General features: G+C 43.6%; 2 protein-coding genes across 10 annotated transcripts in view; both read left to right on the forward strand.

Annotated features, from left to right (window-relative positions):
• The window catches only part of TEC (tec protein tyrosine kinase), a 169,939-nt gene extending 163,034 nt beyond the window's left edge, over nt 1-6,905 (forward strand). For 5 of the 7 annotated variants that reach the window (XM_086405869.1, XM_086405864.1, XM_086405866.1 and 2 more), the window contains 4 exons: nt 1,023-1,087; nt 4,503-4,621; nt 4,705-4,862; nt 6,240-6,905. In XM_086405869.1, the coding sequence (XP_086261995.1) occupies nt 1,023-1,087; nt 4,503-4,621; nt 4,705-4,862; nt 6,240-6,323 (426 nt within the window). In that variant the 3' untranslated portion in view covers nt 6,324-6,905. The remainder of the gene's footprint in view (nt 1-1,022; nt 1,088-4,502; nt 4,622-4,704; nt 4,863-6,239) is intronic. The other 2 variants (XM_086405871.1, XM_086405865.1) reach the window with 1 other exon arrangement.
• Nucleotides 6,906-8,480: 1,575 nt separating this feature from the next.
• The window catches only part of TXK (TXK tyrosine kinase), a 60,293-nt gene continuing 42,930 nt past the window's right edge, over nt 8,481-25,843 (forward strand). The window contains exons 1-2 of one of the 3 annotated variants that reach the window (XM_086405874.1): nt 8,488-8,625; nt 10,489-10,556. In XM_086405874.1, coding sequence (XP_086262000.1) covers nt 10,541-10,556 — 16 coding nt within the window. In that variant the 5' untranslated portion in view covers nt 8,488-8,625; nt 10,489-10,540. Of the gene's footprint in view, nt 8,626-10,440; nt 10,557-25,843 lie in introns of those variants that run through there. The other 2 variants (XM_086405875.1, XM_086405872.1) reach the window with 2 other exon arrangements.

The following is a 25,843-nucleotide window of genomic DNA, read 5'->3' on the forward strand; positions in this document are numbered from 1 at the left end:
CTTCCTCTTTCTTACACTTGTAAAACTGATGGAAATCTGTAGTCTACATGGGTATGACAGATTACACCTCTTTATACATATCACATCTTGGTGAAGGCAATTTTGATATCTTTGTGCCTGTGATACTGACATCAGTAGGGTATGTTTTTATCATCCCTTAAGGAAGATTCTGATGGTTCTGTCTCCTGGGTGAGGAATCCTGGTGACCATCATGTAAAGGCACTATAGGATATCTTTACAGGAAGATGGAGATAACCCAGAGAATGGGCATTAAGTAATACTTTAAAAGAAACACTTAAAACACATTCAACAGGAAATAACCTCATTTAAGTGGAATTTTCCATGCACAGAGAACAAAATTCTGAAGCAACAGGAAGAAAAATACATTCTTACCCTATGGCTTTAGCATTTTAAATGATTGTCATCATGTCCTCCTTCTGAGAGATACTATGTGTTATTCCAAACTATTTTCTTGAACCTTGTAACCTTAAAGCATGGGCAAGAAAATCTAAATAATCTAGAATTGTATTTGTCATAAGTGATAAAGCAAACTATATTATGCAGGGCTGTTCTTTTGACTGGGGTAGGGAAGACCAATCATTGAGCAAAACCACTGGGTAAAAGATTTTCACCCATCACTGTGGTGGTTGTGTGTTATATAGCTCACCTAGTAAGAACCTGAATTAAGGACCTTAAGAGATGTTGTTACTATCAATAAGAAAATCAGGTAATTTAATAAGAATAGCAAAAAGCTGGTTGACCCTTCTATTAGTCGTTAGCTGCGACAGTTGGCAAAGATTATGTAATAGTGCCTTGTTTGCACATGAGACTTTTGACCTGTCTTTCTATCCATTCTTTCACATATATGTTGAAGACATTTCCATAGGGGTAAAAAAAATTTCATATAAGACACCTCTGCAAATGTTGACTGGCTTATAGTAAATTTAATATACACAGAACTTATATTTTTCTATTTTTATTGAACTTTTACACTAATATACCATTTTAATGTTGTTTTCCAGGCTGCCAGAAATTGTCTAGTAAATGAGGCAGGAATTGTGAAAGTGTCTGATTTTGGAATGGCTAGGTAAGACTGAGTATATGTGACCATTTTCTCTAAATTTGGGGTTAAATTAAGGCTGTGGCCTTTCCCTTTAAAGTACTTGACTTTTTCTTTGCAATTTGTGTCAACTTCTTCCTCTAAAGCCTATTTAAGAACTGTTTTGAAATATCTTTTTCTCCATTAGCAAAACATTAGAAGTACCCATCATTTTTGTACAGATCGATTTTTCTGCTTCTTAGTGTTTTTGATATAAGGTTAGAAAATAAATTAGATAATCTATATCTTGAAAAATTTATTTGCTGAATTTGTCTTTTTATTGTTAGCTTTGACTTTTTCTCAGGTAAACTGTTGAGAAATTATGATTACTTAGTGCTTCATTCGGAGAAGGCAATGGCACCCCACTCCAGCACTCTTGCCTGGAAAATCCCATGGATGGAGAAGCCTGGTGGGCTGCAGTCCATGGGGTCGCTAACAGTCGGACACAGCTGAGCAACTTCACTTTCACTTTTTACTTTCCTGCATTGTAGAAGAAAATGGCAACCCACTCCAGTGTTCTTGCCTGGAGAATCCCAGGACGGGGGCCCTTGTGGGCTGCCGTCTATGGGGTCACACAGAGTTGGACACGACTGAAGTGACTTAGCAGCAGCAGCAGCAGCAGCAATGCTTCATTATGTGGCTTTAGTTGATAGTCACATTAGTTCATAAAATTGATAAGCATGGAAATAATCTGTACTGATAAAGCAAAAAGGAAATCCTGTTAGCTGTCCTGAGATAAAGATAAATGTATTAAAGATAATAGTACTGTATATGAGGGCTTCCCTCATAGCTCAGTCGGTAAAGAATCTGCCTGCAATGCAGGAGACCTGGGTTCATTTCCTGGGTCAGGAACATCCCCTGGAGAAGGAAATGGCAATCCACTCCAGTATCCTTGCCTGGAAAATCCCATAGACAGAGGAGCCTGGCGGGCTACAGTCCACGGGGTCGCAAGAGTCGGACACAACTTAGCCACTAAATCACCACTAAACCATACATTGTGTTAATCATTGTTAACCATTCTCTCCACTAGGTGGTAGTATAGCCTGTTAAATATACTGCTTTCTTTTCTCCCTCGTGAGGATTAAATTTCTAGAATCTTTTGTTTTGATAGAAATGTGTTTGGGGTACAGTTTTTAGAATAACCAATCTGTAGTGTTTTTATTCTCCTAATTTTTGTAATTTTAGTAGTGTGTTATAAAAGACCTTTAAAAAGCATTTCATTTGTCCTGTCTTTCCCTCCTTCCTTCTTTTCATTCATTCATCCGTACGTGTGTGAGTGCTAAGTCGCTTCAGTCATGTCCGACTCTTTGCGACCCTGTGGACTGGAGCCTGCCAAGCTCCTCTGTCTATGGGATTCTCCAGGCATCTGTACATCCATCTATAAAAATATTAGGTGCTTGTGCTGCGCTAGGCACAACATTAGAGATTGAAGCCAGCAGAGGCTAAGACATTCGAGTCCCTGCCCACGTGCAGCTTTAATTCAGGAGGAGAGAGAAGTATAAGACCTGAGAAGCACTAAGGGGAAAAGAACAGAGTGAGGTCCCAGCACAGGGGTTCGCAAACACCAACCTCCGGGCCACATCTGACCTGACACCTCTGTTTGTACAACCTGAGCCACCCACGGGGTTCACATTTTTTAATGGTCGGAAGAAAACTTAAAAAAATGTTATGACATGTGAAAATGATCTGAAAGTCCAGTATCAGTGTCCATAAATATGATATTATTAGGACATAGACTCGTCTGACTGCTTTCACTCGACAGAGGCCTGCAAACCCGAAATATTCATCATCTGGCCTTTTACAGAAAACATTTGCCAACCCCTGTGATAGTGATAAGCTGGGGTTCATGCGGTGGGGGATGCTGAGTGATATGTGGGGCAGGGGTGATAGTTACTCCTTTAGGTCTATTGCCCTGGAAGGCTCTTTGAGGCCAGGACATTTGGAAAGAGACTCAAAAGGTAGGCAGCAGTCAATTAGGTGAAAAATCTGACCGTAAAATAATCCAGGAGGTAAGAAACAGCGAGTCCAAAAGCTTGAAATTAGGGATGAGTTTGGCCTGCTCAGGAGTCAGAAGAGGGTCAGGGTGGTTGGCCCATGGTCGGCAAGAGGAATGGTTATAAAGCAGGCAAGGCCAGGTCATACAGGCAGGTCTCTCTCCTAAGGAAACTCAAGCCGAGGGAGGTTTGAAAGCCTTTACTGTCAGAAATGGGACCAGAACTGCCGACTCTCAGGAAGTAATGACCCAGTGTTCTTTGTTTTCATTCTGTGAAGACATTCTGTATCTGCCAGGCAGACCTCCCATTTCATGCTTGATTTTCATATACGTCAGGCTTTCAGAAAAACCTGTGCTTTTGCATCAGTCCCTCTAACACAGTGGTCCCCAGCCTTTTTGGCACCAGGGGCTAGTTTCGTGGAAGGCAGTTTTCCCGTGGACCCGGGGGTGGGGCTGGTTTCAGGATGATTCGAGCATGTTACATTTATTGTGCACTTCATTTCTAGTATCATTACATCAATTCCAGCTCAGATCGTCAGGCATTGGACCTCAGAGGCTGGGGATCCCTGCTTCTAAAACACTCATTCTACACTCAATTCAAACTCTCTTGACTGACAGGCACCCACGGTGGCATTTTCACCAGCTTTGTCTATACAGCAAAGGAAGTTAGTGCAAGTATTTGAATATTTTCCCATGGAGTTTGTATAAATTAACTTTATATGTCCCTACCTTCCTCTTGTAAATACATACTGAACACATTATAGAAAGGGCTGAAGAACCCAGGTTTACCATCCCAATTAAGGATCCTCCCCAGGGGTAACTGGTGTTACCAGCTTGTGTGTGTCCTACATGGTATTGTTTTGAGTGTGTGTGTATGGAGGAGGGATGTCATGGTATATACACCACAGTGTACATACATCATTCTGCTCTTTTTATTTGCTATAGTTTTAAGTTGTGCTCTGTGGAATCATGGGGGCAAAAGCACATGTTCCAAGCTCTTTGCACTACTTCCTTAGAGCAGCTCTGCTTTAGATGTTTTACAAATGGAACCTTTGGGCAAAACTTGGTTTAAAGGACAAAATTGCTTATTTAAAAAAACAGTTTGCAAGCTTTTATTGTGTGCTGCCTCCACTGCCTTATAAAAAAGAAAAACAGAAAAGTGAAAGTACAGATAGAAGGTAGTGTTTCCATCTCAAGCACTCAGAGGAAGACAACAATCGCAGAGGCGTGGCTGCAGAGGCAAGCAGCTTCAACCGGATGCTTGTTGGACTTCAATCAACTGTGTTTTGATTCTGGGGTGGGTGGGGGGGAGGTGGTGGTGGGCGGGGGCTGTGGTGGAGGGAGGCAGGTAGGGGGGTGGATTAAAGAACCTGTACAAAATAGAGATCATAACTCAGTGTCGTACTCTAGGTATGTCCTGGATGATCAGTACACGAGTTCTTCTGGTGCTAAATTTCCTGTGAAGTGGTGTCCACCTGAGGTGTTTAATTACAGCCGCTTTAGCAGCAAATCAGATGTGTGGTCATTTGGTAAGACTCACGCTCCATTTCCCCTCCACACTGCCCTGAAGAGGAAGTGGGTGCATTTTTTGGCAATCCTTCTCATCTTCCAGGTGTCTTAATGTGGGAAATATTCACTGAAGGCAGAATGCCCTTTGAGAAAAACACCAACTATGAAGTGGTAACCATGGTTACTCGCGGCCACCGACTCCACCAGCCAAAGTTGGCCTCCAGATATGTATACGAGGTGATGCTGAGATGTTGGCAGGAGGTATAACATTTTTGGGGTGCTTTCTTCCTCAGACTCTAAAGCATTCAGGGATCTGGGCTTGGTAGATTTTAATTTAATGTGTGGTCATTATAGCCTAGTGAATGAGTGCATACTTTACATGATTTCAGACTCTTAAGTAGGAAGCTGCTCTTCTCAACTCAATCTGAATAACAGGAAGAAGATGTGAAGATGTGGAAATGCTAATAATAAGATAGTAAATTCAGGCTGCCCCTTCCCTCCCAAGTGGGCATCCTTCCATGGTTGCCTGAGTTGGAGACTCTGGGAACACACCTGGAGAAGTAGCTCTTCTTTCAGTGGCCCTCTTGTGTTATTGAAATATTTACTCTTTCACCAGAGAGAGTTTCTTTCTCCAAGCCTCAAATTCCTCAGGTCTACTTTACTCATGGTCTTTGAAAGTTTTCCTTTTCCTTGTGTTGAAATGTCACCTCATAGAAGAGATTGGCTTCCCTGGTGGCTCAGTGATGAAGAATCTGCCTGCTAATGCAGGAGACGTGGGTTTGATCCCTGGGTCGGGAAGATCCCTTGGAGAAGGAAATGAAAACCCACTCTAGTATTCTTGCGTGGAGAATCCCATGGAGAGAAGCCTGGCGGGCTACAGTCCATGGGGTCACAAGAGTCGGACCTGACTGACAATTAAACAGCAACAATGACAGAAAGAGATTAGACACGAAAGTGACTTTTGAAAGATAACAGTGATATTAGCTCACAATTATTACGTGATAGGCACTGTGCTAAGTGCTTTTGATTAGTCCTCAAAGTAACCCTTTGAAGTATGGATACATTGACCATGGTGTGGATGGGGATACCATGTTAATGCCTGCCCAAGGCCACTTCACTGTAGAGAAACAGAGTCCTGTCCAACTCCAAAGCCCATGCCCTCAGTCACTTGCTATAATTTGCCTCCTAAGAGCATTGATTGGGATGGGAAGAGGCCTACTGCCCAAGAAGTAGCACTGGCCAGGAGGGGATAGTGTGAGCAAAGATAGGGTGGTGGTACTGGACTTTGTGTCCACAAGGGTGGAGATTGTTCTGCTTCAGCATAGAGCCCATATGAGGGTTTTTGTGGGAAATAAAACTGGGTAGCAAGGCCATGGGGGTGGAACAGGTCGTAGAGGGCACTGCAGGTTAGCAGGACTTGATTTTACAGGTAGCTGGGATCTCTACTAGGTTTTTGAGTTGGATGCAAAAGCTGTGGGGCAGAAAGATGAGTGTAGCAGCAGCACGCGCAGGATCAGTGAGACCTGATGGGATATATGTGTGCTCTGGTGTGCTGTGCCATTTGAGTTTGAACAGTGAAAACTCATTTTGGGGATGGGTTCTGGAACCCACAGCTTCTCTTTGCTTTTTGAATTATAGAAACCAGAGGGAAGGCCTTCCTTCGAAGATTTGCTGCGCACGATAGATGAACTAGTCGAATGTGGAGAAACTTTTGGAAGATGAGTGGTGCTGTGACCGACGGCTTCCAGATTCCAAAGCACAAGGATGAAATGGCACTTCGTGGCAGGCTCTTAATTTATTTAGCACTTGGACGGGAAGATTGTTGTACTTATAAAGTGGAAACATCTGATGCATTTGCTTCATGACCAGCCATAGCTCTGTGACTGAATCTTCTGGATTAATGGAAATGCTGGCTTAGACAAAGTGGTTAAAAGCACCCACTTTCATTCATTTCACAAGTGCCAGAGTGCCCACTGTGGGCCAGGCACTGCACCCAGGCCCCCGGACTCAGTCCGTTTCTCGGGTGTACGTGGCGTCATGTCCGCTGGCATCAGTGGAAGGCCAGGGTAATGGGGAGGAGGAAGGGCGTCAGAGCTGCAGTCCAGCTACCCATCTGCCCTATGATTTTTACAAAACTCTGGGCCAGGGTCTTGTCTAGAATGTGGGTTCTGGATGGATCGGTACCCATCTTAGGTTTTGAAACATCTGTTTTCAAGATTGCCATTAGTATTTCATTAAAACATATTTGTATGCTGTACATATTATAAATATATATAATATATAAAGTTATATATTTATAAGAAACGTGAGTTGTCTTTTTTATTTAATTTTTATTGGGATATAGCTGATTTCATGAGTTGTCATTTAATTGAAACATTTAATTCTGTAATACATGAGCCAGCCTTATTAGGACATGGATTGTCTTAATTCCTTTTCCCCCAAGGATAAAACATTCCCTACTGAAGAGGAATGTCGGGACCTTTCTATTGCTTGTGCCCGCTCCTTACTTGAGTAGCCATGTTTGGGGTGCCTGTCCAGTTTAAGCCCCCAGCAGGGTTTGTGTTGGGCTAAGTGGTCCTGTCCACAGTATCCACAGCTAATTGAAGTTGGATGGAAAATTGAACTGGGTTTCCCTGATGGCTCAGATGGTAAAGAATCTGCCTGCAATGCAAGATCCTGGGTTTGATCCCTGGGTTGGGAAGATCCCCTGGAGAAGGCGATGGCAACCCACTCCAGTATTCTTGCCTGGAAAATTCCATGGACAGAGGGCCTTGGCGGGCTGTTGTCCTTGGGATCACAAAGAGTTGAAAGGTCCTGTCTATGATATCCACAGCTAATTGGAGTTGTATGGAGAATTGAACTTGGCCATTCAGTTAGTCTCTGTGTCCTAAGACTCTGTCCCTGGACATAAATGCTGTGAGTGGAGGTGTACTCTGGAGCAGAAGGATCAGTGATGTTCAACACAATGGCTGTCCCCACTGCCTGCAAGATGCAGGAGCAAGCCAAGTTCTGGCAGAATCCAGGAAACAGCCAGGAATAATGGAGAGCATGGTATACTAAGCTGTCTCGCAGCTGGTTTTCAGGAGGCCTGCTTGGACTTGAGTTCCTGTGTCAGAGAAATTGTCTATTATTGCTTTATAGTAGACTCTGTGATTGAGGTTACAATCTGAATTAGAACCTCATTTCCTCATAAGCCCAGGGAAAAGAAACACAGTCTCTATCATAAAAGCAAAGGCCATGTATTGCTGCACACAGGATTGTTCGTTTTGAAGGCATAGAAAGCCCAGGAGGACACAGGGGCTTGCTTCAGGAATTCATCTGCTCCAGGGGCCCTGGTCTTGACCCTGTTCTGTGCTGCACTGTGTGAACACTCCTTATGTAGCATTCACACAGCAGTTGTTATGTGAAGAAGCTACTTAATGCCCAGCAATGAGTTGTCTTGGCCAGCAACATCCTATAGAACCCTCCCCAGGAATAGCTGCAGAGGCTAAACCACAGTGTTGCCAAGGAAACAGCTCACAGGAGGGCAATGCTGTGTTCAGGAGTATACCCCACTGGTTCCCTAAGCAAGTAACAGGCCAGAAGATGAGCCCATGGCCTCAGAATAGTGCAAATACTGTTCCCTAGCTACCTGTTTCCTCTAGGACTCCCTGTTGACCTAGGGACATTAAAAAGGCACCTCTGTGGTTCATATGTTTGAAGCACTAAAATGTCTTATTTATGCGGGGCCCAAAGAAACCTGTGTACTGCAAGACTTGGGTTTCAAAGGATTTATTATGGCTCTTGCTTCTAAGAATGAGCTGAGGCCTCCATATTTAATTTTTTTTTTTAAACTACACACTCAAGACCCACTTCCTTTACCATCTTGCAAGTCTCACGAACAAGGGTGGGGCTGCTTCTATCACATGCCAGCTTGTAGGGCACATGCCAGCTTGCTGGGACCCAGACAGCATGTCCTCTACATGTGACGTCTCATTTCCCTGTTTACTCTGAGGATCTAGAGGCAAGAGCAGGCAAAGTCAAGGTGAGTGACCCATCTACCCTCTTTTGTTGACTGCACTGACTTGAATACTGCAGCAGTGGTACTGTGTGCTGTGTGTGCTGTCACTCAGTCGTGTCTGACTCTGTGACCCCATGGACTGTAGCCCACCAGGCTCCTCTGTTCATAGGGATTCTCCAGGCAAGAATACCAGAGTGGGTTGCCATGCCCTCCTCCAGGGGATCTTCTCAACCCAGGGATCAAACCCAGGTCTTGCAGTGGTGCTGCTGCTGCTGCTAAGTCGCTTCAGTCGTGTCCGACTCTGTGTGACCCCAGAGACGGCAGCCCACCAGGCTCCTCCGTCCCTGGGATTCTCCAGGCAAGAACACTGGAGTGGGTTGCCCTTTCCTTCTCCAATGCATGAAAGTGAAAAGTGAAAGTGAAGTCGCTCAGTCGTGACGGACTCTTAGCGACCCCATGGACTGTAGCCTACCAGGCTCCTCCACCCATGAGATTTTCCAGGCAAGAGTACTGGAGTGGGGTGCCATTGCCTTCTCCACACAGTGGTGCTAGAACCATTTAATTGAAAAAGTGCTTAAATGGTTAAAAAAGATTATTATACATGCTGTACATATGGGAAAACAAGACCTTTTAAGGAACACAAGCTGTGGCTGGCTTCTCTGAGCAGCACCTTAATATGACCCTGGAGAATCATCTTTCCAGTCTGTTCAGTTCAGCTGTCTTCTATCCTTCCCTGTTCCTTGTCTAATGGGAAAAAATAAAACATTTGTCCTGAGTCTTGTCACAGTCTGTTTCTTGCCTTCCTCCTCATCTTCCTGTCTAACTGTACCCTCATCGCAACAACATATGCATCTGTTAACTGTAGCTCCTTCAGGGAGTTGGCTGTGCACAAGGTGCAGCCTACCTTACGGTCATCTTCACGCTTTCCTCCTTCCTTCCTTCCTCGCCTTGACTCCTGCGCCTCCCAGCCACATCCCGTGTTTCCCTTTTGACCTTGAGGAGCTGCACTGAAAGTGCTAGGGGGCTTTGATGAAAAAGGAGAAGCTATAGCCCTTGCCCTAACAGTTGATGAATACTTTTGATGGGAAAGCAAGCTTTGGCTACATTTGGGAACATCTTAAAAAATCTTTAAATCATTCACTGGAACGTTTTTTTAAAGCTATATATATATAGCTTTATATATATATAGCTGCAGCAAAAGAATTAAAAATAGAAGAATCCACCCAGAATGTGTAAAGAGATCTTAATCTATAAAGCAGGAAATAGGAAGGGCCATGTGAATTTGCTGTGTCTTCAGCGCACTTGTTCCCTTTAGTTTACTTACTTTTTGTTTATTTTTCAATGGGATAAAGTGAAACTCCCAAGTGCATTTTTATCATTGATAATGTTACCACACCCCAGTTACCTGGGGATGGGTTGGTTTTCCCTTCTCCCCACGGAATAAATTTTCTTCTGATGGTGCCAAAAAGTGTTAGTACTGAGCCGGAGGACAGAACATTCTAGACACGGTACTTTAAAACTGACAATCTAGTTCTGTTTCTACCATGAACTGTGCCCCTTATCCCATCTGTGCCTCCGTTTCCTCCTCAGTTCAGAGATAGCAGTTTGCATTCATGCTCTTTTTAAGGTCCCTTTTGCCCAAACCTTGTGACTTCTTGAAATGGTGTTTGGTGGGGTCACCCACACAGTCGGGAAGGAGGAGCGAACAGCAGCTACCCTCAGATCCGGATGGAGATTATTCAGCTTTCTCTTATATAGGCCATCAGGTTGTCATTCACACACTTCGCTGAGGTTTTTAGAACAGGAAAATAGGTGGGGTTAACTTTGCCCGTGAGAAACGTCTTCAGTGAGCTATGATTTCAGTTAAAAGATGTGTTTTTGTGACAGGAGCATCTCTGGAGACCAGAAGGCTGTTTGTATGCTCCCCACATAAGGCAGCATGATTCTTTCCACCTGTAAGTAAGATGGCTCGGGCCTTTATCTTCAGGGCTTGTTCTGGGCTTGATTCTCACTCTTGAAAGCCAGAAATTATGATGTTTGGAAGATAGTTTCCCCAGATGTTGTGACAGGGTTTTCTTTGTTATTTGAATAAGCATGGTGATGATGTCATTTTAGAAAATGTTCAGCCTTAAGAACACACAAAAAACCCCAAAATTGCTGTGTGTAGAAATGTGATCAGTTTGAAAAGTATTTGTGTTAGAATATTGTGTAGAGAACTGAGGGCAGAAGTCTAGGATCCCAATTCTAGTTCAGGATTTGCTGCAACCTTAGGGGGTCACCTTTGGCAACTTCCTCATGTGAGGTCCCCATCTGTACAACAGGGACCCTCTTTTTGCCTACCACCCAACACAGTATATTAGAGAAACAAGAAATTAAAACGACAGGTTCTTCATGAACTTAATTTTGGAATTGCTTTGGAGGACTATTCAGTCCCATGTACAAGTTTTGGAAATGCATATTAATTTACTTTGAAGACTCAGAGAGTCTTGTTATGCAAGAAATTAAAAAATTGGGAAGAAAGACACTGATTTGAATACTGAATGACTATGAAAACTACACTCAGTCACATGAGAATAAAGCCGTCAAGGCCAGCTGACAACAGTTTTTGCATTTCTGATTTTTTAAGTTGCATTAGGAAAAGTTGTTTGCAGTTTTTAAAATGTCATGGGTTTAAACTAAATCACCTCATAGGACTCGTTGATAAGATTTGTAAAAAAAAATAATAATCCAGGCTATCCCACTTGTACTTACCTGAACTATAACTTACTGTCTGGATCCACACATAAAGATGGATGCCTGTTATCAGACTTACAGGCAAAGCAGAGTGAAGCATTAAGAGCTAAGAAGCAACAGCCTGTGTCCTCACCTCCCCCGGCGACAGGACAAAGATGAGCAGTGACTTAATAAAAATCTTTTATTAAAAGCCATGTGGGCATCTGTTCTTCATGTCTCCTGAGATCAGAACTAGAGAAAAGGTTGTAAATAACAGGAAGGATTCAGTTATATATAAAATAAACAGTGAGGGTTGAGACAACGATTAGATTGCCCAAAGGATTGAATAAGAGGTTGCCTATTTGTGGGGATATTTTGAGGATCATTCTGTCTGGTCTGGAAGGGCATGGGTTTGATGAACTATCACTGTCCTTTCCAGCTTCTGATAATTTGATTGCATGGTGAGAATCACCGATTTATTTATTCCAACAAATTGCACTTAGATGTGGCTCTGTTTTCTCCTGGGTGAAACAAATGAGTGTTTACTGCTGATGAGCGAAAACTGAGGGGTGCCCCAAGATGTGTTAATACCAGCTGAAACCATATTTCTAAGTATTTGCTGGACCAGAGTCATTTGCGAAACACACTGGTTGTTTTAAGGGTTGTCATAGAAGTCTGGCCTCCTAGGCTGCTGTGGGACAGGAGAAGGTGGGAGGTGAGTGTTGATCATACAGACTGGTGGGCAGAGCCTGAGGGAGGTGCCAGGGCCCTGCTCCAGTGAGGGTCGGTTTGTGAAACGACAACTAACGGCTGGTCTGAGGACAGACCCAGCCCAGGGGAATTATTTAGGGCGCAGGGACCAGGGAGAAATGCTGGGGGCTCATGTAGCTGACCACCGCCCTCCCTTCCACTTCATCATCACCTTATTTCTCGTTTCTTTCCAGTTTATAGAGTAGAAGGAAAGTAATCTTTGAGTGCTTCTTAAGTCTTAGTGTGTCCAAAGTGTGCCTGGGATACTGTTAAAAGGCAGTTTTCTGGACTCATAATTTGATCTGGGGCGGGGGTGGGGTGCGAGGTAAGGACCCCGCGGTCACTCTACCTTTCCTGGGCCTCTGATTTCAAAGCCCCTCTTATTCCTTCTTGTTCCTCCTTGGGCCACCTGATGGAAAGAGCTGACTCACTGGAAAAGACCCTGATGCTGGGAAAGATTGAAGGCAGGAGGAGAAGGGGGCGACAGGGGAGAATGAGTTGGTTAGATAGCAGCATCGAGTCAATGGACATGAGTTTGAGCAAATTCCAGGAGATGGTGAAGGACAGAGAAGCCTGGCGTGCTGCAGTCCATGGGGTCACAAAGAGTCAGACATGACTGAGCTGAAAAACAACTGAACAAACAAAACTTGAAAAACAACATTCCTCGTTGTATTTGAGTCCCACACAAACCCCTTTAAATTAATATTCTCTGTTATTTCTTTTCCAATTAATATGAAGATAAGGAGGGTGGCTGCATGGGCATCTCTAAGGTGGCCCAGTGATGCCTCCTCTTGCTGTCCACACCCTTGCATGATCCCTCTTCTCTAGTATGAATGGAGTATGGTAGCTGGGCTGGATAGAGTGTTCCTGGGAGATGAGCTCGCAGCAGACTGTAGCTTCTGTCTTAGTGCTCTCAGACTCCCTGTCTTTTGGAAAACCCACTGCCATGCTGTGAGCACTCTTGGACACCCTATGAGAATCCCCATCCCCATGAGCCATGCCACCAAAGCCAGCAACAGCCGTGTGAGTGAACTTGAAAGAAGATTCTCCAACTTAACCCAACTCCCCTTTACCACAATGTCACGAGCTTCGTGAACTTTTCAACTTGATTCAGAAGCACCCAGCAAAGCTGTGCCTGGACTCCCGACCCACAGAAACTGTGAGATGGTTTCTGCCTCGAGGTTTGGCATCCAACAATGACTAGCTAAACCAGTGGCAAAACCTAGGACAGCCATGGACCCAAAGAAGACTTGGCCAGTTGCCTCAGGCTGGAGTTGGTCCTCTTTCTGAAAAATAGGCTCAGTGTTAATATGGACACTAGAATGCATGTCTTTCCTTTTGTTTCTAAATAATTTCATTTTTATCCCCTCACAGCTGCATAAAAGCAATAATGCCCACAGCAGCCACTGACTGGCACTGGGTTTGTGAGGTTTCCACACTTTTTTGTGTGTGACCAGCAGATGCCCTGCTGTGCAGTGAAGCCCACTGACCAGCATCTGTCTCCTCCCTGCCCTTGGAGAGCGTGGCCCAGTGCTGGCTGCCAGCAGGTCTGGTGGCCACCAAGCTGGCCAGATGTCTGCATGTGATGTCTGTGAGCTGTTCGTGCACTTGGAGCTCATAGACCATAACCTCCTAGGAAACACCACTCTGAGACCTGGGGATGGAGGAGTTGTGTGCAGGATGCTTGCAAAGCCCTTCTCATGCTAGCTCAGAACTGAGAAGAAATAAAGTTCTTTCCTGGAGCAAACAAGGGCTTCTGGAGCTGGAATGTTTGGTATCCGGGGCTTTGCTGGCTGAAGCTGTGAACGGATGGGCTGTCAGTCTTCAGGGAGACTCCGTCTTTTCCTTTAGCATCTTTGCTCCCAGGACACCATTTCCCCTCGTGCCCAGTGCCCCAGTGCAGAGCTTCCCCGAGCTTCCAGAGTCCCCTCGCCCTTTTCCTCACACAGCAGCCTCTCAGGCCCCGCCAGGCCAGCACTGTGCTTGTCCTTCACCCAGAGTATCACATACCGTCCCACGAGCTAGCTGCCTGTTTTCTATTAGGAACCAGCGAATCCCTTAGTGGAATAACTTGAAGCTTTAACAGACAGGATAATGTCCAAAAACCAGTTTGGGATCTAATACAGAGTCGCTGACTTATTTTGTCAATACATTTAAAAGACACTAACATCTCTGATGATTGCTATTTTTAGAAGAATGGAAACACTGTTTCTTAATTCTGTGAAAGGAGTGTCCTTTTAACATCAGAGGAGGCGCACACACATAACAAGGGAAATGTAAGGTTTCAAATACATAGAGCATAAACTCAGAATTGAGGATATCTTTGAAATGTTTTTAAATTTAATTTTTATTTTATATTGGAGTATAGTTGATTTACAATGTTGTGTTAGTTTCAGGTATACAGCAAAATGATTCAGTTATACATATAGATCAACTTTTTTTTCAGATTCTCTTCCCATATAGATTATTACAGAATATTGAGTAAAAGTTCTCTGTGCTATATATATACAGTAGGTTCCTGTTGATTATCTATTTTATATATAGTAGTATGTATATGTGTATCCAAACTCCTAATTTATCACGCCCTCACCTTTCCCCTTTGGTGACCATAAGTTTGTCTCAAGGATAATGTTTTACATTGAGTAAATATTTCTGTGAAAAACTCAATGTGTTTCTCTCCCTCTTGTTTCCTCCCTCTCTTCCCCTTCCCCTCTCTTTCTATTTTCTTTTCTGTCTTTCCCTCATTGGTGTGGATTCTTAGTTTGGTGAACACAAAGCCTTTTTTCGGTGCCTGTTCAGAGGTAGAAATCCAAGCTAGAAAAAAGCTAGCTATGTGTCACACCTCCCAGATGGCGTGGGGTTAAGTTCACTAAAATGTACCTGTCTTTAAAAGTCCCTTAATAGATCTGGAGTGGAGTGTTAGTCCCTCAGTTGTGTCTGACTCTTTGCAAACCCACAGACTGTAGCCCGCCAGACTCCTCTGTCCAAGGAATTCTCCAGCCAAGAATACTGGAGTGGGTTGCCATTTCCTTCTCCAGAGGATCTTCCCGACCCAGGGATCAAACCCAGGTCTCCTGCATTGTAGGCAGATTCTTACTGTCTGACCTACTGGAAAGTCCCAGAAATAGATCTAGTGGTGGAAGTTTACTGCAGTCATGAAGAGGTGTGCCCTTTCTGTGAATTTCTGGGGGGAAAAAAAGATGGTTCTTATAGTGGACTTAGGAGGATCAGCTCCAATAGCCCAGAGCCATTTTTCCAAAGCCAAAGTTTTCCAGACTTTGCCATTCCTGGAATTCTTCAGCTGTGAGTGCAGCTGCCCTAGAATTCCTGGTCCTAAAACCACAACCTGGATCGTGTGGGCTGGGCCACTAGCCTAGTCTTTGGCTCGAGGCAGCTCTTGAAACGAGCCAGTTATTTACGTTTTCAAATAAAAGTCACCAGCCATCTATTACTAGCAAAGTTGTTATAAGCAACCAGCCAGTTGTTATAAGCAAACTCAGGAGGAGTGAATTTCACTTGGCGCACTGATTCAAAACGAAACTCTGCCATCGGAAACGCCCGGAGATGAACGTGAAGTTATACACATACAAACCTGAAAACATTAGAAACGCGCCAGCTTTGTTCCCAGACAGCAATGGCCCAACAGCTCCTGTACTTGGGCTTATCTGTGGGATTGAGAGCCTTCGGGAGATGTGAACAGTGGTGCTTCTTCCATTTGCTCCCTTCTAGCGCCCCCTGGTGGAAACCCGTCCCCAAACCGAGCCCTGCCTCAGCCATGTGCGCAAGGCCAGAGGTGGAAAGGAGACCTGCGCGGATGGGAGAAGGGGGAGCAAGCCTTCACAGGAAAGAACGAGAATATCAAATAAAATGAGAAGCCCAACTCCCTTATCCATGAGAGACGTGCCAGTTCCTAAAGGTCACAGAGATTACGCCGGGATGTGATGCCCTTTTCCTGATTTGCTGGTACACGATAGATAATTAAAGACATTTGCTGGGGAATAAGCAGCAGATGAAAAGAACAGCGCAGATGTAAGCCTGGGAGAGGAAGCTCTGATTACTTCCAGTGATAATCCTCAACCCTGAGTATAACCTTCCAGCAGGCAAATAGTCATTGTCTGTCTCTGGGGCGTTTTAGACAGTCTCTGGCAAAGGCCAGGTATGCATGAATTTCTGCCTAAATCGGAAATTTTACAAAGGCGCAAAAAGGCTTTCTCTTTGCAGGTTAATGAGAAAAAATTCAAAGAATAGCTTCTGTAATCACTGTGGGCATCTGGCAGTGACTTCGTTTATTCATTCACCTGGACGACCTGTGATGCTGTAAATAGAAGATGACCATGAATCCAATAATCATTGTCATTTACTTTGGCATGAATCAACACTTCAGTCTGTAAGCAGACATGCCAAGTGTCTTGAGAGTCATGCCAAACAAGGATCATCAGGAAGCTGTTTGGCTTTTACAGTTTGTTTTTCACTCACTCATTGATAATTCCCTGGGCAGCAACTAGTTGCTAGTAACTGTTTTGTGCAGAACTGGAACCATAAACAAGGCAGAAGTGGGCCTCCCTGCTCTCAGCTGTCCTTGGCCTTCAGCGGTGATAGAACAAAACCTTATTGTGACTAAAGTCATGGCAGAGTCGGACCTTTATTTCAAGGCAGTTGTCTTTGCTATTGAATGAGGACAAATAATTTTTTTTATTGGAGTATAGTTGTCTTACAAAGTTGTGTTAGTTTCTGCTGTACAGAAAAGTGAATCAGTTATATATATACACATATATCCCATATATGGATATTGGATTTCCTTCCTACTTATGTCACCACAGAGTATTTAGGAGAGTTCCCTATACAGTAGGTTCTTGTTAGTTATCTATTCTGTACGTAGCAGTGTATGTAGCAATCCCAATATCCCAGTCCATCCCACCTCCCTCCCCACTCCTTGTTATCCATGTTTGTTCTCTATGTCTCTACTTCTGCTTTGCAAATCAAATGAGTATTTCTGAATAATCTTCCTCCTAAATTTTAGGCTGCAGAAGAGAGTAAAGATAACTGAGAGATTGTTGCTGGATTTATTATCCACTCTGCTACTGTGTAGTCATGTATTATAAATTCAGTGAAGAGGGCAAGGCCTTTTCCTAGTCCCCAGATATTATGTCTGCTGACAAATACCAGCAATTTCCCTTTGAAAGGTCTATATATTTAATTTAAGGAAAAGACCCCGATGCTGGGAAAGATTGAAAGCAAAAGAAGAAGGGTGTGGCAGAGGATGAGATAGTTAGATAGCACCACCTTACACAATGTGGGTGAGCCTCATCTAATCGGTTGAAGGCCTTAATAGAGCAAAGACTGATCTCCACTAAGCAAGGAAAAAGTGGGCCATCAGCCTGCCTCTGGACTCAAACTGCAGTTCTTCCCTGAGTCTCCAGTCTGCCTCATCAGATTTTGGACTCACCAGCCCTCATAACTGTGTGAGCCAATTCCTTAAATCAATCTCTCTCTCTCTCTGTCTCTGATCACTTTGATAAAGATGAGTGTCATGCCTACAAACGTGAAAATGCCTTTAAAAGAAGCCCTGCAGTGAATGTTTACTGTTACATCAATTTACTCTCATATCATTTACACCTTCTGGAGAGCTGTTGATAGTTGGAGGAGGGACCATTAGAGTCCTGAGTGGGGCAAATAGGGTAGAGAATACTGAAGGTCAGCTCTAACCTACTTGGCCTTCTTCCCATTCTGTCTTCAGAGGGAGAACCGCAGTCCGCTTCTATCTGTTTACCTTCAATCCACCCTGCAAATACACAGTACATGAATGAGTTCTAGGAAGCTGAGTGATGGGAAAGGTGCGAAATTAAATGGCTAACTGCTCTGTTCTAGGCATTCCCCTTTGCTAACTTACCCAATCTTCTCATCCACAAGAGGAGGCTCATCATTATGCTCATGGACTCAACCAAGCTCTGTGGCCTTAAATTTGTGCTTGGTTGCTTTTTAGGTATGTGGCTTTGGACAAATTACTGAACCTCTCTGTTATTCAGTTTCTTCTGTTCAATGGGGATAATAACATTCAGTTCAGTTCAGTCACTCAGTCGTGTCCGACTCTTTGCAACCCCATGAGCTGCAGCATGCCAGGCCTCCCTGTCCAACACCAACTCCCAGAGTTCACACAAACTCATGTCCATTGAGTCGGTGATGCCATCCAACCATCTCATCCTCTGTCGTCCCCTTCTCCTCCTGCCCTCAATCTTTCCTAGCATCAGGGTCTTTTCCAATGAGTCAGTTCTTTGCATCAGGTGGCCAAAGTATTGGAGTTTCAGCTTCAACATCAGATCTTCCAATGAACACCCAGGACTGATCTCCTTTAGGATGGACTGGTTGAATCTCCTTGCAGTCCAAGGGACTCTCAAGAGTCTTCTCCAACCCACAGTTCAAAAGCATCAATTCTTCAGCGCTTAGCTTTCTTTATAGTCCAACTCTCACATCATACATGACTACTGGAAAAACCATAGCCTTGACTAGACAGACCTTTGTTGGCCAAGTAATGTCTCTGCTTTTTAATATGCTGTCTAGGTTGGTCATAACTTTCCTTCCAAGGAGCAAGCATCTTAATTTCATGGCTGCAGTCACCATCTGCAGTGATTTTGGAGCCCCCCAAAATAAAGTCTCTCACTGTTTCCACTGTTTCCCCATCTATTTGCCATGAAGTGATGGGACTGGATGCCATGATCTTCATTTTCTGAATATTGAGGTTTAAGCCAACTTTTTCACTCTCCTCTTTCACTTTCATCAAGAGGCTCTTTAGTTCCTCTTCACTTTCTGCAATAAGGGTGGTGTCATCTGCGTATCTGAGGTTATTGATATTTCTCCTGGAAATCTTGATTCCAGCTTGTGCTTCTTCCAGCCCAGTGTTTCTTATGATGTACTCTGCATATAAGTTAAATAAGCAGGGTGACAATATACAGCCTTGACGTACTCCTTTTCCTATTTAGAACCAGTCTGTTGTTCCATGTCCAGTTCTAACTGTTGCTTCCTGACCTGCATACAGGTTTTTCAAGAGGCAGGTCAGGTGGTCTGGTATTCCCATCTCTTTCAGAACTTTCCACAGTTTATTGTGATCCACATAGTCAAAGGCTTTTGCGTAGTCAATAAAGCAAAGTTTTTCTGGAACTCTCTTGCTTTTTCCATGATCCAGTGGATGTTGGCAATTTGCTCTCTGGTTCCTCTGCCTTTTCTAAAACCAATCTGAATATCTGGAAGTTTATGGTTCATGTATTGCTGAAGCCTGGCTTGGAGAATTTTGAGCATTACTTTACTAGCGTGTGAGATGAGTGCAATTGTGCGGCAATTTGAGCATTCTTTGGCATTGCCTTTCTTTGAGATTGGAATGAAACCTGACCTTTTCCAGTCCTGTGGCCACTGCTGAGTTTTCCAAATTTGCTGGCATATTGAGTGCAGCACTTCACACCATCATCTTTTAGGATTTGAAATAGCTCAACTGGAATTCCATCACCTCCACTAGCTTTGTTTGTAGTGATGCTTCCTAAGGCCCACTTGGCTTCACATTCCAGGATATCTGGCTCTAGGTAATAATAACATTAATAATAACAGTATTACGTTATTATTACAGTAAGATCTTACTATTACACATTGAAATAGTGTAGGGAGTGAGTTGTGTGTATATGTGTGTGTGCTCAGTCACTCAGTCATGTCTGACTTTCTGTGATGCTATGGACTGTCCATGAGATTTCACTCCTCTGTCCATGAGATTTCGCAGGCAAGAATACTGGAGTGGGGTGCCATTTCCTACTTCAGGAGATCTTTCTGATCCAGGGATCAAACCCGAGCTCCTTGCATCTCCTGCATTGGCAGGGGGATTCTTTACCAGTAGCGTCACTCCCATAGGGTGTGAATTAGTATATGATAATAAGATCTTACTGTAGTGTCTGCATATGGTAAAGGCTTTGTTGGTAGGAGAGGGGAACTGCCTCTCTTAGAAGGTAGGTTTCCAGGTGAGTTTCCTGAGTAGTTGCCCCACATCATATTATTGCTACAAGAAAATTGAGACATGATGTGACTTCAGGTTACTCTGACCCTAATGATCGCTCAACTCCATATCTGTCCTAACAGAGAAAAAAAAATTTGAACACCAGTTTCACCATTTCGTTTAGCATCTCATGGATTGATGTTTGATTTCGGATAAACTGCTGTTTCTTTTTCTCCCCCCACCTCTCCTTCTTCTTCTTTTATTATATCTGGAACAAAATGTTAGTTAGACTCATGACCTACTATAAGCTCCGGAAGCTGTCTTCTTCAGCCTTGCTGTCCCACTTAGTGAAAAGGACGTGGTCAACCTAGCTTTCTCTGCGGCCAGCATCAAGCTGTGAGATACCATGTGGTAGAGTGAGTTACTGAGAAATAGAGCCTAAATGTAATATGATGGTGTAGAGATCAGGAAGGTGTTATTTAACAGTTATCTATCAGGTTCTTGTTCTAAACAAGCCTCTGATGTTATGGACAAGACAAAAAAGCATGCAACACAGACCATGAATCTAGCTCAATGGTTACAATCTAGCTCAATCAGTGGTTCTTAACAAAGGGTGATTTTGCCCTCAGGGGACATCTGACAATGCCGCTAAACATTGCGGTGTTCACACCAGTGAGGGGGAGGTGGGTATTAGAGGGGTGATGGGGCTGTTGCCGCTGGCACCTGGTGCATAGTGGCCAGAGATGCTGCTAAACATCCTGCAATATACGGGACAGCTCCCCACAACAAAGAATTCATCCATCTAAAGCGTCTAAAGTATCAACAGTGGTGCGATTGAGAAGCCCAGTGAGCGATGAAGGCTACACAAAGAAATATAAATGACCATGGAAGATGGTACCTAATTAAGAGCCACAGGGCAAGACAGGTCACAGCGCTTTGGGAGCCTGAAGGAAGATTAGATGGGAGTAAAGTACAAAGGAAGCCTTTTTCAGGCTGGAGGCAGAAATAGGCAAGATGTCTGTGAGAACAGCAAATAGAAGAAGTTGGTGTGATAGGAACTGGTGAACAGTAAGAGTCAGGATGGGTGATCAGATTTTGAAAGGCCCTGAAAATAAGGAAAGATACAATCTTGTTGCCATATGTTGTTGAGAATCCATTTTATCAATTTAATTTTTTCTTGAGGATTAACTGACCTACAATATATCAGGTGTAGCTGTACAGCATAGTGCTTTGGTGCTGCACTGTGCAGGGCTAAGCTGCTGCTGCAGTCGTGGCTGACTCTCTGTGGACTGTAGCCTGCCAGGCTCCTCTGTCCTTGGGATTCTCCAGGCAAGAATACTGAAGCGGGTTATCATGCCCTCCTCCGGGGATCTTCCCGAGCCAGTGATTGAACCCGCATTTCTTATGCTTCCTGCATTGGCAGGTGGTTCTTTGCCACTAGCGCCACCTTGGAAGCCCAGTGATTTGGTACATGTATACGCTGCAAAGTGAGCGCCGCAATAAGTCTAGTTAACGTCGGTCAGCATACCTGGTTACAGTGGAATTATGAGAAATTTTAAGATCTCATCTCTTCGCAACTTTCAGAAATGCAATACAGTATTATTAACTATAGTCACCGGAGAGTCATTTTAGATGCTGAGGATGTAGAGCAGCTGGCTAAGATAGACTTTAGGGAAATGAGTATATAGGATGTACTGAGGGGAGGAATTTGACCAGTGGGGAATTTGACCAGTTTATTCAGTCACTGAAACAGGTTCAGAGCAGACTCTGGAGTGAGCCTGCCTGGGTTCTAGTCCTGGCTTTCCGCTTATAAGCCCTTGACTCTCAACATCTCTGTGATTCAGAGTCTTCATCTGATAAATGGGACTTCCTTCATGGGGTCATTGTGAGAATTAAGTGAATTAATGCAGAATTATAGGTGTGGGCTTATGAGGGCTTGGACTAGGCTGGTAGCAGGGCAGAGAAGAAGTAAAAAGCGGAATAATTTGAACTGAATCATGGAAGTTGGATATAAAGATGGGGCTTGGACAGAATCCATGATTTTGATGGACTCATACACAGACATAGGAAAACTGGAAAGGGGAAATGATTGGCTAGTTTTCTTATTAGGGCTTGCAAGGAAGATGATAATTCTGATTGGGTAAAAGGTGAGACAGTTGGCTGAATTAGAGAAATAAAAAATCTTTGTATCTATCACTAAAAATCATATACATTCAAAAAGTTTCCAATCCTAGAATAGGTATCTAACTAGTCACAGACCTACCTGATTTTCTGGGTCTTTGCTTTTTTTTTAATTCACAAATTTTAGTTTTATATATTCTGTATTGAAGCGTACAGAAAACTATAGAGAATAAATATAGCATGCCAGCAGTTATTCAAGGAGTAACGTAACCATTATAAATACTTAGCTTCAATGATATTCAATGTTCTAGCTTATATTAGAACCTGTGACCATGAAGATCATCGCTTACCTTGCCAGACCATCTTACAAAGGTTTCTAGGCTGCGTACAGAGTTTATTCTGCTTTATTGTGACTGAATTGTTCTCTGTCTTCAGTAGTTAGTGACTCTGTTCTACAAATACAGTCAAGGTCCTATCTTCTCTTATTTCAAGGACTTTCATAATCTTACATCCCCACTCTTACAGTTCACTACTTGTTCTGCTGCTTATTTAGTTGCACCTGCTTATTCTGTCCCCCACACATTCAGTTTTCATTTTCCTGTTGGGATTGAAGCAAAGCAGGTGGGTGCTTTGAAAAAGTTATCATTTGATGCTCCTTCAAACTCTTTCATTCATATATTGATTTTGCTCAACAAATAATTGTTGAGTAATGATTAGGTGTCAAAAACTATTCCAGCCTCTTGGGATCTAACTGTGAACAAAGTAGACAATGATCCCTGTTTGCATTCTAGTTGAGGAGACAGAAAGGGGAAAAATGATAAATTGCTTATCATGTTAGAATGTGAGAAATGCTATTTAAAAAAAGAATAGAGCAAAGTCAGGAATCCTGAAGTTAGCAGGTCAATAGTCATGGGTCAGGGTACTCTTCACTGAGATGGTGAGATTGGAGCAGACTTGAGGAGTGGAGAGAGGGAAGACTGACACCTGAGGGAAGAATGGTCCAGGCAGAACAGAGGTGAAGAGCCTTTTCCGAGAGCAGGCCTGGCCCGGAAGCACTGTGGGGCCAGTGTGGCCAGTGTGGGGGGTAAATGAGTATGAGTGCACTGGGGAGAGGGATGAGAAGGCACCAGGAGGCCAGACCACAGAAGGTTTCGAGACTATTGTGAGAAAATTGGCTAAAACACTCTGTGAAACGGAGAGCCGTTGTGGGTTTTGAGACAAGGAGTAGCATGATCTGACCTAGGTTTTAAATTAATTACTCCGACTGCGGAAAAGAAACCATAGGGGGAGTTAAGGGTAGAGCAGTAGGAAGTTAGGAGGCTCTTGGTATAATTCAGATAATGGAGACTTAGACCTTTTTAGTAACAGAAGTCTTGCCTGGAGAATCCCAGGGACGGGGGAGCCTGGCGGGCTGCCATCTATGGGGTTGCACAGAGTCAGACACGACTGAAGTGACTTAGCAGCAGCAGTAACAGAAGGGTGGGGAAAAACAGTAAGATTTTAAAAACTGACAGAAGCAGTTGAGACCCAAAAGCCTAATAATACACGGTGTAGTGCAAATTTGTTGGGGGGGGGGGACTCTATTTGAGTCTCCAGAAATCAACTTTGGGATGGAGAACAGATGGTTTCTTGGCTAAGGAAGAAAGCTATTAAATCATAGGGGTAAAGGTGAATCTTTGCCTGATGGAAATGAGGTGTTTGCCACTGGACTCCCAAGGTGTCTATAGCCCAAAGACAGAATAATGGCAGGTCCAAATCGGAGAAAGGCGTGTTAGTAATACCTGAATCTGGTTTTGAAGGTCAATTTCAGTGAAAGGAAAAGGAAACAATATATAATTGATTACTGTCCTGGGTGTCTTTATTCTTATTCACCCTGTTCTATCCTGGAAGGATGACCAGTAGGAGTTAAATGTAGAACCAGCCTCCATGGTGGCTTAGTGAGCTTGGCTTCTTGGTATTCCTTCTTCTCCTGGAAAAGTTATCTGTAGGGCTTAGTTCAACATGCTTCCAAGCTCTCTGGCTTCTGGTTGCTAAATGGCCTGCTAAAGCATCAATTCCTATGACATCTGGGAGACAACATCTTGCAAAGTTGGAAAGATGTTCTATAGAATACAGTAAATGTCTTAAACCAGCAGCAAATGTGGTGATGTCTTCATAAAGCTAGGATACATGAGTCTGGCAACTGAGGAAGAAGAGATTGGAGTGGCCCCTCTTACCAACTAATAGCCCACTGGAATATTGTTATTTTCTTTCCCTGTGACTTTTGTGTTTGGTGAGCTTGGAGATACCAGTGCCCCAGAGAAGAATCCTTTTCTTAGGGAATATTGGGAGCTAAGATTGCCCTCTGACCATTGTGGGATTCTTGGTATCAGTGAGTTGATGGGCACAGAAAGGATTCAATGTATCAGAGATGAGTATCCCAATTTCCAGGAAGAAACTGGGTTCATTCTTTACAATGAGGACAAAGAGGACTTGGAAACTGAGGGGACATACTAGCTTCATTTCTTTCCTTTTGGGGATGAAGTAGAAAAGAATAACTTTATTGCTTTTCAGGCAAGGAGGGGGATGGGTGGGTAGGTCACAGTGTTTCTCCCCTGGAGGCGGTAATGAGGAATTTTATAGGAATGGTTCAAGGAGCAGGGCATGATCAGCTCATGGGCATTCTTCTGATTGGCTAGTGGTGAGTCAGCATCATCAACTTCTGGTTCCAACAGGTCTGGGGACTACGTGCTTGTGGGCAGCATGAAGTTAACTTCTTCCATCTGGTGGGGGTTTCAGGACCTAATGAAGCTCAGTCTTGTTGTCTCATCACAGAAAGAATTCAGTGAGAGACAAAGTGATAGGTAAGAGGTGGATTTATTTAGAGAGAAACACACTCCACAGAGTGTGGGCCACCTCAGGAGGCAACACTAGCCACTAGCTTCATTTCTTAGTATTCAAAATAGTCCTGGTCAGTAGAAAATTGTAACAACCCCATTAAGAACACCTAAGGACCAGATCCTACAGGAATGAACATTTGGGCAATTCCAGCAGAGGAAAGCTCCTTCCACCAAAGTGTTAGCAAAGGCAAGAGGGCACAAGGAATGGAAGGTGATAGAGGGCACCTGTGATCAACTTATGACGCAGGATAGCTGTAAAGGTGGAAATTGTAGCAACCATGTCCTCTGTTACTCTTGTTTTCACCTCATTTCTTTATCTGATGTAAGAATCCTAATGATGGTTAATGTACCAAGTTTCAGGTGGGAGTATAATCAAATTGACATCAGCTGGTGATAATATGTTAGCTGATAGGGCTTTGTTGCATCCTGTGTTCTGAGGGCATAGAGTGGATGCTGAGGGGTAGATTGTACTGGGTGGCTTCTGCTTGGATCCGTCCCTCTCGTGTGTTCCAGGAGAGAAACTTTAGAGAAAACATCTAGTTTAACCTTTTCAACAAAACTGTAATGATAATAGATCTTGATTGCCCTCTTAAACATACCTGGCATTGTTCTAGGTGTTGTATAGGAACTCATTCAATTAATCCTCACAGTAGCCTTACATGCTAAGTATCCTATTATTCCCATTTTACAGATGAGGAAACCTAAGCACGAAACACTTAACTAGCTTGCCCAAACCCACAAAGGCAGAGATTAATCTCTGCCCCTGAAGGCTTCTCAAAGGGGATAGGTATGATTTTCTTGTTTTTAC

This window comes from Bos grunniens, chromosome 6 (genome assembly GCF_055505025.1).
Source record: "Bos grunniens cultivar Pamir isolate PY7600 chromosome 6, Bosgru_T2T1.0, whole genome shotgun sequence".
NCBI lineage: Eukaryota > Metazoa > Chordata > Mammalia > Artiodactyla > Bovidae > Bos > Bos grunniens.